The sequence below is a fragment of the Anomalospiza imberbis genome, chromosome 4 (assembly GCF_031753505.1).
Source record: "Anomalospiza imberbis isolate Cuckoo-Finch-1a 21T00152 chromosome 4, ASM3175350v1, whole genome shotgun sequence".
Taxonomy (NCBI): domain Eukaryota; kingdom Metazoa; phylum Chordata; class Aves; order Passeriformes; family Viduidae; genus Anomalospiza; species Anomalospiza imberbis.
The window spans coordinates 54,324,169-54,337,745 of NC_089684.1; the positions used below are offsets into that span (position 1 = coordinate 54,324,169).

General features: G+C 38.7%; 1 protein-coding gene across 5 annotated transcripts in view; it reads right to left on the minus strand.

Moving 5' to 3' along the window:
- Positions 1-421: 421 nt before the first annotated feature.
- The window catches only part of KIAA0232 (KIAA0232 ortholog), a 65,215-nt gene continuing 52,059 nt past the window's right edge, over positions 422-13,577 (minus strand). For 3 of the 5 annotated variants that reach the window (XM_068188623.1, XM_068188626.1, XM_068188625.1), the window contains 3 exons: positions 6,055-6,136; positions 4,031-4,128; positions 422-3,051 (listed from right to left, as the gene is read on the minus strand). In XM_068188623.1, coding sequence (XP_068044724.1) covers positions 2,872-3,051; positions 4,031-4,128; positions 6,055-6,136 — 360 coding nt within the window. In that variant the 3' untranslated portion in view covers positions 422-2,871. The remainder of the gene's footprint in view (positions 3,052-4,030; positions 4,129-6,054; positions 6,137-13,577) is intronic. The other 2 variants (XM_068188627.1, XM_068188624.1) reach the window with 2 other exon arrangements.

Sequence of the window (13,577 nt, forward strand, 5' to 3'; positions counted from 1 at the left end):
GACTGGTTTCTTGATGGCTGAACACAAGCTGGAAGCAGAAATAGAAATCTGCTGGGTTAGATCCCGTATTATATACAAGTTCCGTAACTGTTATGTGAGAGGGGGTCTGGGTTTGCTTGGGTTTGATTTTTCTTTAAAAGGTCTCATGTTTTCTAAACATTAATTTGTCATTATGAATTAATTTCTACAGAAATAAAGTGTGGACAAAGCTCATTTTGTCTTCTTTTTTTTTAAGAACGTATGCAATGTATTTAATTTTCCTACATCCTAAAAGTAGTTTAAAAAATTACAGCAATGAAAAGGACTCCCAAATTAGGTATGTCATGCTATTTCTCCAGAATAGTTAATGCTTAACTGCATGTTGTATCTAAGTTATACACATTAGCCGAAGAGAATGAAGACACACATACACACCATCCAATTGTCCTTTTATATTTTTATTCGGTGTTAAGTAACTCCACAAGAAAACAAAATCAGTTACTCTGGTGTACGTGAAATCAGAACAATACAACCACTTGAAGCAAAAAGTAGAAACAAATTTCAGCCCAGGAATGGAAAACTGATAACTTCAATGCTATGGATATGCAATGCGCTTCATCCCACAGTGCGGTTCAGCGTATGCCAACCTTTAATGCTCTTGTTGTTATTGTTGTTCGTATGTGTTTCTATCCATATTGAAAAACTAAAAACCACACTTCAACTCTCACTGAAAGCCTCAGAGCTTTAGCCATTAAACTATGAAAACGAGTAAAGACAATTTGTTATTGCCCAAGCTCAATATCGGATTTTTTTTTCCCCAAAGGTGCTGGAATCATTACATGCCACAGTGTAACTCTGAGCAACACCTTTGTTACTTTTGAGCCCTTTCTTACCAACAAAGAAGCTCTAGCCAGAATTAACTGAGCTGAAGTTTGTGTTTGAAATATGTCCACTTGGTCACTTCCTGTTCTCAAATGAATTCTATTCCATTCTTCACTGTAGTGATTTGAAGAATTTGTGTGTAAAGTTCTTTTTTCCTTTCATGTTACAGTTAACTAGTTTCAGTGCAGGTGCTAAACAACCTCTCAAGGAAGCTTCAGAAGAAAGTAAAATATATAAAATCTATTAAAAGTCTGCAAATAAATTAAGAAAAGAAACTGTAAAGTGTCAAAAGATTTGCTGTATGAATACAAACCCTAAAACATAGTCTAAGAGGAGGACCAAAAGAAAGTCCTTGGATAAGGGCAACCAAGCCAGTTTTAGTAAGGATCTCACCAAAAGCGTTGCATGAAGACTGGCATGGTTTCCCAACCACGTATTTAAATTCTTACACTGTCAATTGAATAAAGGCAACAAAACCCAGTTACTCAGAAAGCATTTCTAGCGCAGAACATATTTCAAAGGCAGTTCAGCTCACATTTCAAACAGCTATGTTTAATGTGAGGTTTATTGCCTGTCAAAAATAATGGTGAAGCTTTTCAAGTCACTTTCTGCACTTCCTGGTGTTATAGATATGCTGCGATTGTGTAGACTAGTTAGTTGTCATTTTTTGAACTAGGAGTTGTTAAAAAGTCAGAATGTTTAGTTTTGCAAATATTGCTCCTCCTGGCTTATACATTTTGCATAATGTGTTAGAAGCAGAAGGAGTTGATAGTCTTGTACAGATGCAATGTATTGCAACTTGACAATGTATTGACTTTCTAAGTTAACAAAAGAAAATTTAAAAGCAAGTCACATAAAGCAACAATCACTACTGCAATCACACATGTATGTTTTAAGTCATCACCTTCCCTACCCCCACCCACCACACACATAACTTGCCCCACACATTCTCTCAGAAACACAAAATGAACTACAAGATTTACTAAATTACAGCCACAACAGCAGCTAACTGCAGCAGCCACAGGATTTCTTTCAAGTGAAGCACTGACCCTTTGCATTTAAAACATTGAACACTGAGCATTTTAGAGTTTCAGTCATTCAGGCTCAAGTTCAGTTACAGGATGCTTTTGCAGGTTACATGAATGCCTTCATCTGCAACAAGACAACATTCTCATTACTCATTAACAAAATTCACAACAATCCACACATCACCCCAGTGGTTTATTATTTTTGGTGTTACTTTTTGAACTTCTGCCCCACGTTGGCAAATTGCTAAAAAGGACAAAAAAAAAAAGAAAAAAAGGGAAAAAACCTCCACATTGCCTCCACACCTACAAAAAATCCTTGGCTTCTCCAGTTAGCAAAAATACAAACCATGGTATCCTCAGTGTTGGTTTGTGGGAGGGGGGAATCATAGGATAGAAAACACAGTTTCTGTAAGTCTCTAAAGCACAACCCTGTTGTTCCTACTTCAAAGTTATGAGATTTACTGAATGAAGACTGGACAAGTCATTCATGCTTTTCTCCTGCATTCAGAAAGGCACTGATAGATTACAGTGTTAAGTATTTATCTCCCAGTTCTTAAAGAACAAAGCCTAATGTGCAGAAAGCTGAAGTCTCTGAATAGCAGAAGTAGTTGTAGACACTGCGATGCTAAGAAGATCGTAATAGTGGTAGGGCTACAGTTACGAAAGAAAATAACTGCAATTAAGATGCAAAAAAGCAGTGGTACTACTAAGACAAGCACATGCACATCCATTCTTGATTTGACAACACAATCTAGTCTAGTTCAAATAGCCAAGAATTTAACAGTATTTTTTGGGAAAAAAATCTTCACCAGGACAACTGTGTCCTCATCTATAAAATAAGCAAGAAGAGAAAGATAAATACACATCTGAATCCATTAACTGAAGAGGAAACTCAAGTTGTTGTTTTAGAGCTACAGACCCTCACGAAAGATAGTTTTCCATCTCATGTTACTTTTCAATCATCTGCTCTACTCTGCAGTTTTTACAGTTGAGTTCGAGAAAAAAGCTCCTCCTCACATGGATCAGCCCATTCGCTTCCACCTTCTGAAGCTGTGTCTTCAGAGCTGGAGCTATCACTGGAGTAGATCTTCTTCCTGAAGCCATTTGGTTTTGCCTCATCATTTATATCATCTGCACATCTTGCTTCATAAACAGAAGAAACCTAAGGATTTAAACTGACAGTGTTGATGGGGAACAATAAAGAACATGCTTGCTTTTCTCTGGGCTGGGAGGGTTATATGGTTTTGTAGTTGTCCAAGAGAGATGCCACGATTACAGGGCAAGTCCTCCTCTTTCCTGACTTAGTCCATTATGTAGAAAGGACTGCAGAATAGCAGGGAAAAAAGGTGGTGCTTTTATTATTTTTTCCTATTCCTTAATTTTAGGATTTGCACAAAACAGCAAGAGAATCAAAAGTGAACTCAGGATGTATCTTTATCACATTTCATGTTAGAAAAATTACTGTAAAAGTTATCTCCAAAACCTGACAGTAAGTATTAAATACTAAGAAAACACAGCACAGATCTGAGTAAACTTCAAGCAAATGTATTTTAAATATGTTTTCATCTGAATGAGTAAAGCCACAGCAAGCATGTCACAATGTTAAACTAAGTGCTATCATCACTCTGAAGTTTAAAGGTATGTCAGTACATACATGTGTACATGAAATTTTTTTCCCTAGAGAAAAAACCCAGGGTTTTTTTGCTTGTAATGAGGACAGTATTCAGCATATATTATCCTTATGACTTGATTTGCTGGTCCTTTCTGCCCTCATAGTGCACTTCAGCTCACTCTACACTTACTGGAATTGGAAGTCGAAGGAAAAGACTCATGTTTAAGACTCATGACAAGCAAATGGCAAGCGTTCCCAAAGGAAACTGGCTTTGCTTATCTACTAGAAGCACAGCTGTTTGTACAAAGGGTTGTACTCCCCAAAGTACAACACCCAGAGGAATTTTCAGAAGGATGCTCAAGATGCAGAGGAGGTTAAAAAACAAAGTAAGAGAAGAGAAGCTTTTGAAGTTTTTTGCAGGAATTTAATTTGAGGGTAGACTGAGAACTGTGATGAAAGGAAAGATGCAGCAGCCCACCCTTATAAAATAAGTAAAAATCTTCCTCCCCAAAACCATTGACAAACTTACCATATTAAAATCTAAAAGATGTTCATCATCATTGGATACTTCCTTTACATCTGCAAGTTCTCCTACACCATTCTCTCCCTTGGCATTTGTATAGCACTCTATATTGTTTTTGTGGGGGTGTTTCAGATGCAGAGGAAACAAAAACAGAATTGAGGAACACTGTTATTTACATATACCATAAATTAAAGCATCCAGAGATGTATTCTTGGAATTCACACTCTATGCCATGTAAACTCTTTGCCTGTGGGGGTTTTTATGGTCTGACACCCAGAAAGAAATCAGTATAATACCTCATGGAAGCTTCATCAAATCCTACCTGGATAACTAATAGTAAAAGAAGAAGCTACTTAGTTAATGAAAACACCTAAAATACCAAAGAGCAAGAATTACTTTTTTTATCATAAATGGTTTAGTACATTTTTTAATTCTGATATTGCATTGTGTTCCACATCACTCCTATTTCTATACCCACACAGTATAGACTGAAACAGTAGCCTGCTCCTCACTGAAACTCAAGAACCCCAGCTGATGTGAATGGCTATGATTTGTGCTTACCAGAGTAAACTTTTATATATATAATATCAACATCTATCATGTAGATAGACACATATGGATCACATGCATCAGCACCCACATATAAAAAGTACCCACACTGACAGCTGGATACGGAAAAAGGTTTGTGGATGAGTAACGTCAGCTGTGAGGATCAAGTCCCGGTCTCGTTTAAAAACTGAGCCGCACAGAGCTGGCTCTGTTGTCCCTGACAGACATCCCGTTGTCCCCGGCCCTGCACCAGCAGCTGCTGGGCTCGGCCAGGGAAGCGCTGAGCAGTGATGCGCGCTCGCCGCCAGGGGGCGGCCCCGGCCCCGCGGCTTTGCGGGGGACCCCAGCCCCCGCTCGGGGAAGACTGACGGCTTTCGCCAGCGGGGCAGGCTCCGAGCGCCCCTCTGCTCCTGCATCGCCCAAACTGTCCTAAACACCAAAGTAAGGCTCTTTCGGAACCAAGAACACTGTTTAGCCCCCGCTCGGGGAAGACTGACGGCTTTCGCCAGCGGGGCAGGCTCCGAGCGCCCCTCTGCTCCTGCATCGCCCAAACTGTCCTAAACACCAAAGTAAGGCTCTTTCGGAACCAAGAACACTGTTTAGCTGGTTGCACTTAAAGGTGCGCTTCAAAAATAGTAACTGGCTAATCTACTTTCAAATTATTAAGGAACCAGGTCTCCAGTAAAAACTTTCTCACCCTGAGCCTGTACCAACAGAAAGCACCAGAGATCCTGTCAACTCAAGATACAGAATGGTCTTGTTCAGCTTCCTGCCTTCTAGACAGAAAAGGGGAATTGGTATGCAGGCAAAAAAGGCTGCCTGGATTCTTGGCGGTCCACTGAAAACCTGGGCTTGAGTCAGTTGTCAGAGGCTACAGACTCCTGGGAGTGCTGGAAGCACACGTGCTTCTGGTCACGAGCAGCCTGCCTGCTAAGACTGCACTTGCTCAGTGCAGGACAGAAGAATTCTGTCAGTGTGAAAGGAGTGGGCAAGTGGCAAATCCCTCTCCTTCCCAGCCTCAGAGAGATTCCACACATTCACTGAATAACTGGCATGTTATTTACGCACACCCATAAAAGGTAATCATCATGTTTTCACATTCCTATAGACTTACCTACCTAATAAGTATTTATCAGGATGAAACATTAAAATATGTAATAAAGTGTTTTCACAATCACAGATTTTCTGTTTATTTAATTGTAGGCTTTGGAATTAAGTAAATTTGTGTAAAGATTATTTTAAAATCACTTTCTTTTAAAACCAATTTAGAATCATGCTAGAGGTCTAATACAAGTACAACTGAAGCATCCCAGTTCTCTCTCAGATCAGAGAATTTTTTGTGGAAGCTTACTGGTGTGGTTTTTTTTTTAATACAGACAGCAAATCCAATTCATCTGCAGCAATTCCAATCCATAACAAGGAGCATTTCATTCTAACATGGGCGCAACAGCAAGTTAGTTCTAACAGGCAGAGGTGCTTACCTTCACACTGTGATGCAGGAAAAAGGGGAGAATAGAGCGCCTTTTCCCACCAGCATTGCTTTTCCTGGCTGCCACTCATTCTCTGCAGATTAGTATTCAATATAGGAAAGTGTTTAGACAATAATCACACTTCATTTTGCCATAAATAATATACTTACATGTAGAGGAGGAAATTCTGGTATTACAATGAATTTTCCTAAGTCTTACAGGTCACACTGCTCAATTTGTAACATTAATGGGAAATGATTGTCAAACTGCAGCGGAACATCCATTCTCTGAACTCTTTTAGCCAATATGAACTCCATGCTGTGGCTCAGACTGGGCCCATACAGAGTTATACAAATACAGAAAAAAAATTAATTCCAGCCCTACACTTTACAATCTAGAGAGAGCTATCCAAGGGATGGAAGTACAGTGAAATGTTAGCCAACATGACAAGCAGTTCAGTGTAACACAAAACAGAGAAGACAGCGAACAAAAAGTGGCAAAACTTCATATTTAAAGTTTGGGAGGATGAATTAGCAGTACCATTACTCAATGGAAAAACACAGAATTAGAGAATTATGTGTCAACATGAGGAAAAAGAGGTTATGAGGATGATCAATGATTTGTCTTTATGCTAGAAGTAATCCAATCACTAAGACTGCCCAAATTCTCTCCCTTTCCCCGTATTTGAATGCTAGTTTAATTTTACAGAGGCCTTTCCTTATGACATTGATGGATATGGCTAAAATAGCAAGAGCTTGTCACAACACACATGTCCCCAGTTTCATTGCTGCACCTGAGGTAACCCCATTAGCTTTCAAAAGGTTATGCCATTCTGCAACATCCTCTATAGATATTAGAATGACTCAAAAAGCAAACAACAGTGCAACTGCCTACAACAAACATTAACAAATGAGCTTCAACACTGGCTTTCTAGCCAGCTGTCTCCTCAGTAAACTTGAGAATGTTTAAACATGTTAGATTAATAAGCATCCTTTTGTTCCTCCTTAACCCGCTGGAGAACTACACACCCATAGAACTTAAACTGACAAACACTCATTCCTTAATAAAGAGAAGCCCCTCTCAAACCAAAGGAGTGACTCAAGAGTGCTGTATTTAGAAACATGTCCTAGATTCAACTTATTTGAACTTATCCATGCTGGTTTCCTGTCATCAGACCCAGGAACAGTTTTTTTGGAACAACCCTCCAAAAATTCAAACCCTTAATTCCAGAAAAGGGAGTTCTTAGAAACTGAAATCATCGGTTGGTGTCTTTTTTTAACATTAAAAAAAAAAGAAAAAAAAAAAAGAAGCAGCTCAAGGGTATAAGCAGGACATAGTAAGAAATATATGCATTTACTAATACAGTCAATCATGGAAGCTTCACTTTGTGCTGATTATAGATAGAGGCATCTAAACTCCACAGGCACAATGTGGAGTCAACAACTTCACAACTTCAAAGTCTCTCCCCTGCTGCTGTCACACCTGCACACGTGATAAGCTGGATGAACCCCAGCAGGTACTGGCAAAGCCAGTGTGAGTCTGGCAGGGCACAAGGAGCTGCAGCAGCCTTGCTTCCTGGGCTGAGGCACCAGCAGAGCTCAGCACCTGCTCTGGGATGGCTCCCTGACTGAACTGGCACTGGCTGCTTCAGCCCCCCTGTGCTTCCATACAGCCCCAACCCCTGGAGAGCTGGAGCAGGTCACAGAGAGCTCCCAGCACATTGCTGGATTTTTGTTTGGGAGGGGATAAGAGGACCCTTTTAATGTCCATTTTATACATTTGCAGAAGAAAAATTTGTTCCTACAGATGCTTAAGTGTTTCCTAGGAATACACAGTCTCACATTGTGATTTTTTTTGTGAATTAAAGAGACACCCCCAATCAGTAAATACAAAATACCAACTCCCAAATAGCACCATGAGTCTACCTTCCTTGGTTGGCAATCCTTCCCTTTTAAAAGAGGATTTTCAATGTATGTCTCCTTCTCCTCCTTTCATACACATACTCCTATAGACTTCCAGTGTTTTATGAAAAGTTTTATTAAGTTTTCCAACTAACCATCTAAATAGCAATTATTTAGAATGGTTCTGATATTAAATATTGTGACTGGAAGTCTCTCCTCTCTGAAACTATTCATATTTATTTTACTTTATTCTTAAGTTAAACTCATAGACAACGAGGCAAAAGCAGCTACAATGCTGTTTCACTCCCAGTTTTGCTGCAGCTTGGAGAGAAGACTGATGGGTTTCTTTTCTGGTTCTAAAGCTAGGCATAGGGTAACTGAGGCTTCTCCCAGACTATTAGGTACTAATTTGGAAACACCATCACTGACTAGTTGTACTGCTTCAGAACGCTTGCTGACAAGGGTCACGGCTGACAAGGGCAACAAGAGGCTTGAAGAATGTGAACAGAATAAGCACTAAAGCCTCAGTATGGTCTGAATGAATATTATCAGAAGTGTTACAACTGACAGAAAAAATCATATTAATCTGTAAGCAAATATTTCTTTGAACCTGCTCTGCAAGCCCTTACTATCAGGAAGAATACACCACATGAATAATTCAGAAGCCAAAGCAGCAATGAACTCCCATTCCAAAAAATCAGGTCCTAATTTTACTTCATCAGCCACCCAGTGAAGATACACTTGGCTCAAGAAGCCAGTCACAAACAAACAAAGGAAGCTGAGTCCAGACTTTATAATCTTAAAACCCATTTGGCAATAACCTCATTGCTGAATTTTACTGAAAATATATGTGGAAAGGACTCTGAGATAATCTAGCCTCTACTCTTGGACAAAGCTGGAATCAACTACAATGCACTATTCCTACATTCAGTCTCATCAAGGCAGAATTTCCACTGCTTCTCTAAAAAATAATTGAACCTTACAGTATGCTCCTTGTCTGGTTACAATTCTTATTCTTCTATTTTTCTTAGTGTGCTTTTTCATCACATCAAATTCCTTTGTGTTTACCGGAGCCTACAGAGAACACAGCTTTTCCCTTATCTAACTATGAACATGGCTTCTGCAAAACTGCTGCTTCTGCTCAGAGTCTCTCTTATTTAAGAAAAAACACCCCCAGTTCCTTCACTCTGTTTTCATAAGTAGTGACCTTCGTGTTTTCTCCTCAAGACATCATTCCAGATACAAGGAGCCCGGTACTCCAGCACAGCAACTTTTTTCAGGAGGGTATTCCTGTTCATGGATCTCCATGATGCTGTCTTTTGCAGTGTATTCCTGATTTACACTCAATTATGATGTATTTGAAGATGCTTTTCTGTTTCACATCTCTTCCTCACCTGTCACTCCTCCCATAGTGTTTGTACAAAGAGGGTTACTATTTTCCATAGAAATTTTAGTTGAACCTGCAGGATTGCATTTTGTTTCAGATGCAGTTCAGATTTAACAACTTTTTGATTCTAATCCTGTCTCCCAGTGTAACTGCAGACCTTCCCAGTTTGTTATTATCAGGTATTTTCATAAACATGCCACATACTAGAAAAAAGAATCATCTCTGTTGTCCTCCAGTAAACCACTGACTGTTATTTTGAGAGGGCAACCTTTCTCCTAAACTAATACTTAGAAACTTCCTGTTACTCACACATTTGGGCCATTTACAGTTTAAAGTACAGTTTAGCCAATTTAAGAGGATCATTAGTTCAATTTTCCTTGAGTTCTATTTTCCTCTTTAAAAACAAGATTTGCTTTTTATCTATTTTCTACCTTCCATGTGTTCTCAAACAAGTATTCTAGTAGGCTTTTCTCAAATTAGTTGCTGCTCTTTCATGATACTCAGGTTAATACTGCAGTGACTAACTGAAACAGTGTAATACCTGTATTTCCATTAACAATGACAATAGATGCACTAATCAATACTTTGGATATTACATTTTCATAGCTTTCCAAGCTTGTTAGTTCTGTTTATCAAATATATTTCTGTCATCTTTCTGTTACTGATTTACTTCTAGAACTTCCAGGTATACGAAATCTTTTTTGTTTGCTTTGTTTAAACCTTGGGGGTTTTAAACTGTTATTGCAAACTCTTTCTATAATCCTTTCGAGCCCTTCAATATCTTTGCAAAATAATGTTCTCATAATTAGAAGGTTAAAACTTAAGAGTCTTTGTAGGTATTTTCATCACCTGCCATGATCAGCACTTACCAAGGACTATCTGGCCCAGTCCTGTCTTAGGTAGCCCCCAAATAACTCACTATTTACAGTGAGTTCTTTGCTTTGTATGTGGATGACTCTACATGCTCTTTTTTCCATTTGATTTCCTTGATTTTAAGGCACACAGTAGACATCTCCAAATTTTGTCTCCCTCTTATCACTACCTGGATTTATGACAGCTGACCTTCTACACTGCTAACCTCAGAACCAATGTTTATAAAGCACCCCTCTTCCCCCTCTCTTGACAGCCCTTTCTAAAGAGGTTATGTTACTCCAGTCCAGCACAGAATCCCAAAATCTCAAGGACAATTCAGTCATGAGATACACAAACACGGTTTTTGTCAGTAAAATTTCCTCATCCCCAAAACCAGTGTCTCGGGCATGTTCACACCTTAAAACCCCAGAGATCCTTTTATTTATCTCAAGGACCCAACAGTATGAGCATTCTTTGAGCACACCTGCTGGATTGGAGCCCATATAAAATTTGTTGACAGGAGATGCAGTGTTGGTATATTCACAGGCCATTAACTGGTGCAGATTGTGTACTTACCCACGACTCCACAGCTAAACAGTAGGAGCATATACTCAGAAGAAAAAGGACTGTACTTTGCTGAGGGCAAGGGAGCTGTGTTTGTGGGGTTTTATGCAGCTGTTTGGGTGGCATGTGCTGGTGTTTTTTTGTAGAGGTTGTTTGGTTTGGACGTTTTAAAAAAAATTGTTTTGTTGGCTTCATTTTGTTGTTGGTTTTAGTTTTTTTTTAATCTTATGGCTAGATTATATAAATATCGCTCATGTTAAAAAAAAAAACCAGCAGAAATTCCTGCTGCAAAATACATTGTAATTCTAAAAGAAGTGCTCTAATATAGAAGGTAAGAGGGAGGAAAGTGAAGCAGATTCTCCCTACAGTCTTGTTCATAAATAGGAGGTACTCAAAGATGTGTGTTTCCACAGCACATATATAACTCAAGTTAAAGTGATGCAAAATAGAATGTGTTACTATTACACTGTGGTTTATATTAGTATTTTCACATCCATTATTTATGCAAAAATATTGGAGGTACCTAAGAACACAACTCAAACTTTACATTAGATGACTGAGTTAAACAATGACTTTAATTTCTGTCCAAAGTCAAGCACAGAAACACAGTTTCATTAAAAAAAAAAACAACTTACAAATACTGATCTATACTAATCAGTCCAGACCATAGTGCTTGCTTTGCCCCCATGCATGTACGTGTGGGGTGTCCATGAAAAAAGTTTCTCCTAGACTAAATCTAGGTATTTTATATTGATTTTGCTTAATGCTCATGAAAATAAATAATATCACTCTTAAAAAGAAAAAAGCTCATACACATCTTTTAGAGACATTTAAGCACAGTAAGAAATTTAAATAAATGCTCTGGAGCCCAAAAGCCAATTACATTCAGACTCCAACTACCAGTGCTTAGAAAAGCCTGGAGTGTGCACACACCTTTTTGAGACATGGTAGATAGAGGGGGACAAGTTAACCCAGGCTGTCTGAGCTTAGGGGGCAATAAAGCTCCCCAAGCCCCTCCAGGAAGAACTTAATCGCAAACCAAACTGGAGTCTAGACTGCTGAGAGTTGGCCCTTGGTACTTCTCAGTGGTTTATCACTTTGAAGTTATGAAAATGCCTACAAAATCATGTGACCTGAGCAAGGGAAGCAGTAAGTTTTCCTCTTTGCACTAAGGAACTCAAATAAAATGAAATACCAGAGCTTTCTGGGCACTGTTCACGACCAGAAGACCTTTTATAAGCCTCAGAGCTACCATAAACTATGGTACCACTGTATATACCAGCCACTTACTAGTTTCTTGAATGGATAAGTGGTTGAAGTGAAGATGAGAATAAGCAGCCTCACAGAGCACTGCACATCCAGAAAGAAGATCTGAAAAGAGCTGGAAGGAACTTCAGGCTCTTGCTGTCACAAATAACTATAATCACTCGTTCATTCATTATGCCCTACTGCATGATGGAGTTAGATTTCACTTACTCCTGGTAAAAGGCAATTCCAGAACCTGTTCTGACTTACAGTCTTAAGTTCATTAAGGTTTTTGATGACTCTTTCTGCAAGGCCTGGCACAAATATAGAAACTTCCCAGACTCCAGTAAAGATTTTTGAAGCCACTTCTTCTCTGTTAACTTAACAGAGCTGCAGGAACCAAGATGTCGAGAAAGGGTCTGGAAAAGTCACAAACTTGATTCTCTTGTGCAAGCAGCAGATATCAACTTAATGATGCTGGGAAAAGAAGCAATTAATTTAAAGGAGGATGAGAGAAGAAACAAATAAGGAAGAAGGAAAATAAGAAATCTGATTTTGTTAAACAAAAAGGTGAGCTATAGTTTTAGCAAGAGAAAGGTTAGCTTGCCTATGTATGAGTTAGTGTTTCAAACTTATAATTGAGAAATATGCAATTGCACAACACAAGCTGGGTGCAACTCTTCAGCTGAAAATGGAAAAGCTTCCTCCAAATGTAAATACTACAACTGCTGAGTATGTGCAAGAGGAGGCTGAAGAAGAAAAGAAAATGTACAATGTAAGGAAAAGAAAATGTAAGATGGAACTTATACCTATCCAGACAATATCTCTGGGCTGGTCACACATCTAATTTATTTTGATAGTTAAATGTTTCTACTCAAGAACAGAGGGAGCTAACAGCAAGAAAAACTCAGGGTATTTTTGGCTAGAAAGGATTTTTTTATCTTGATTATTACTTAACTTATGGCTACAATTATGAGAAAGAAACCTCTGAGCTTAACCCATAGTTATGCTGAGGCTTTCTTACGGTACTGTGGTAGCGCCGGATATTTTGCATCCACGTTTTATTTCTTTTTGGCTATATTCTGAAAAGAGGATGCTTTAATTTCCAGAAAATTAAGCCTTTTTACAAGTCTTTCTTTGCTGAAGCTTACATCCAATAGTTCAACTCCAAATTTTTCTACTTGGAAGAAACTATATTGAAAAGACTGACTTCAGATATTTTCCTTCAGAATTTTAAAATATGTTTGAATCAAAATCAGTAATATTTCATTACTCAAAATTTATGCACATTTTAACATTTTATATGTAAATCAGATAACCTAAAAACCTAAGGTAAACAGATTTTTATAGTCACATGAGTGTACACATGCATATATTTCTAAAGGTATGCAAGATGACACCAAAATACCTGAAGATGGCTAATTTTTCACAGAATCACAGAACAACTGAGGTTCAAAAGGAACTCTGGAGGTCATCACATCCAACTCCCCCTGCTCAAGCTGGGCCCAGTTGAGCAGGCTGCCCAGGACCTTGTCCGCATGTCTTTTGAAATCCCCAAGGATGGAGATTCTACAGCCTTCCTGGGC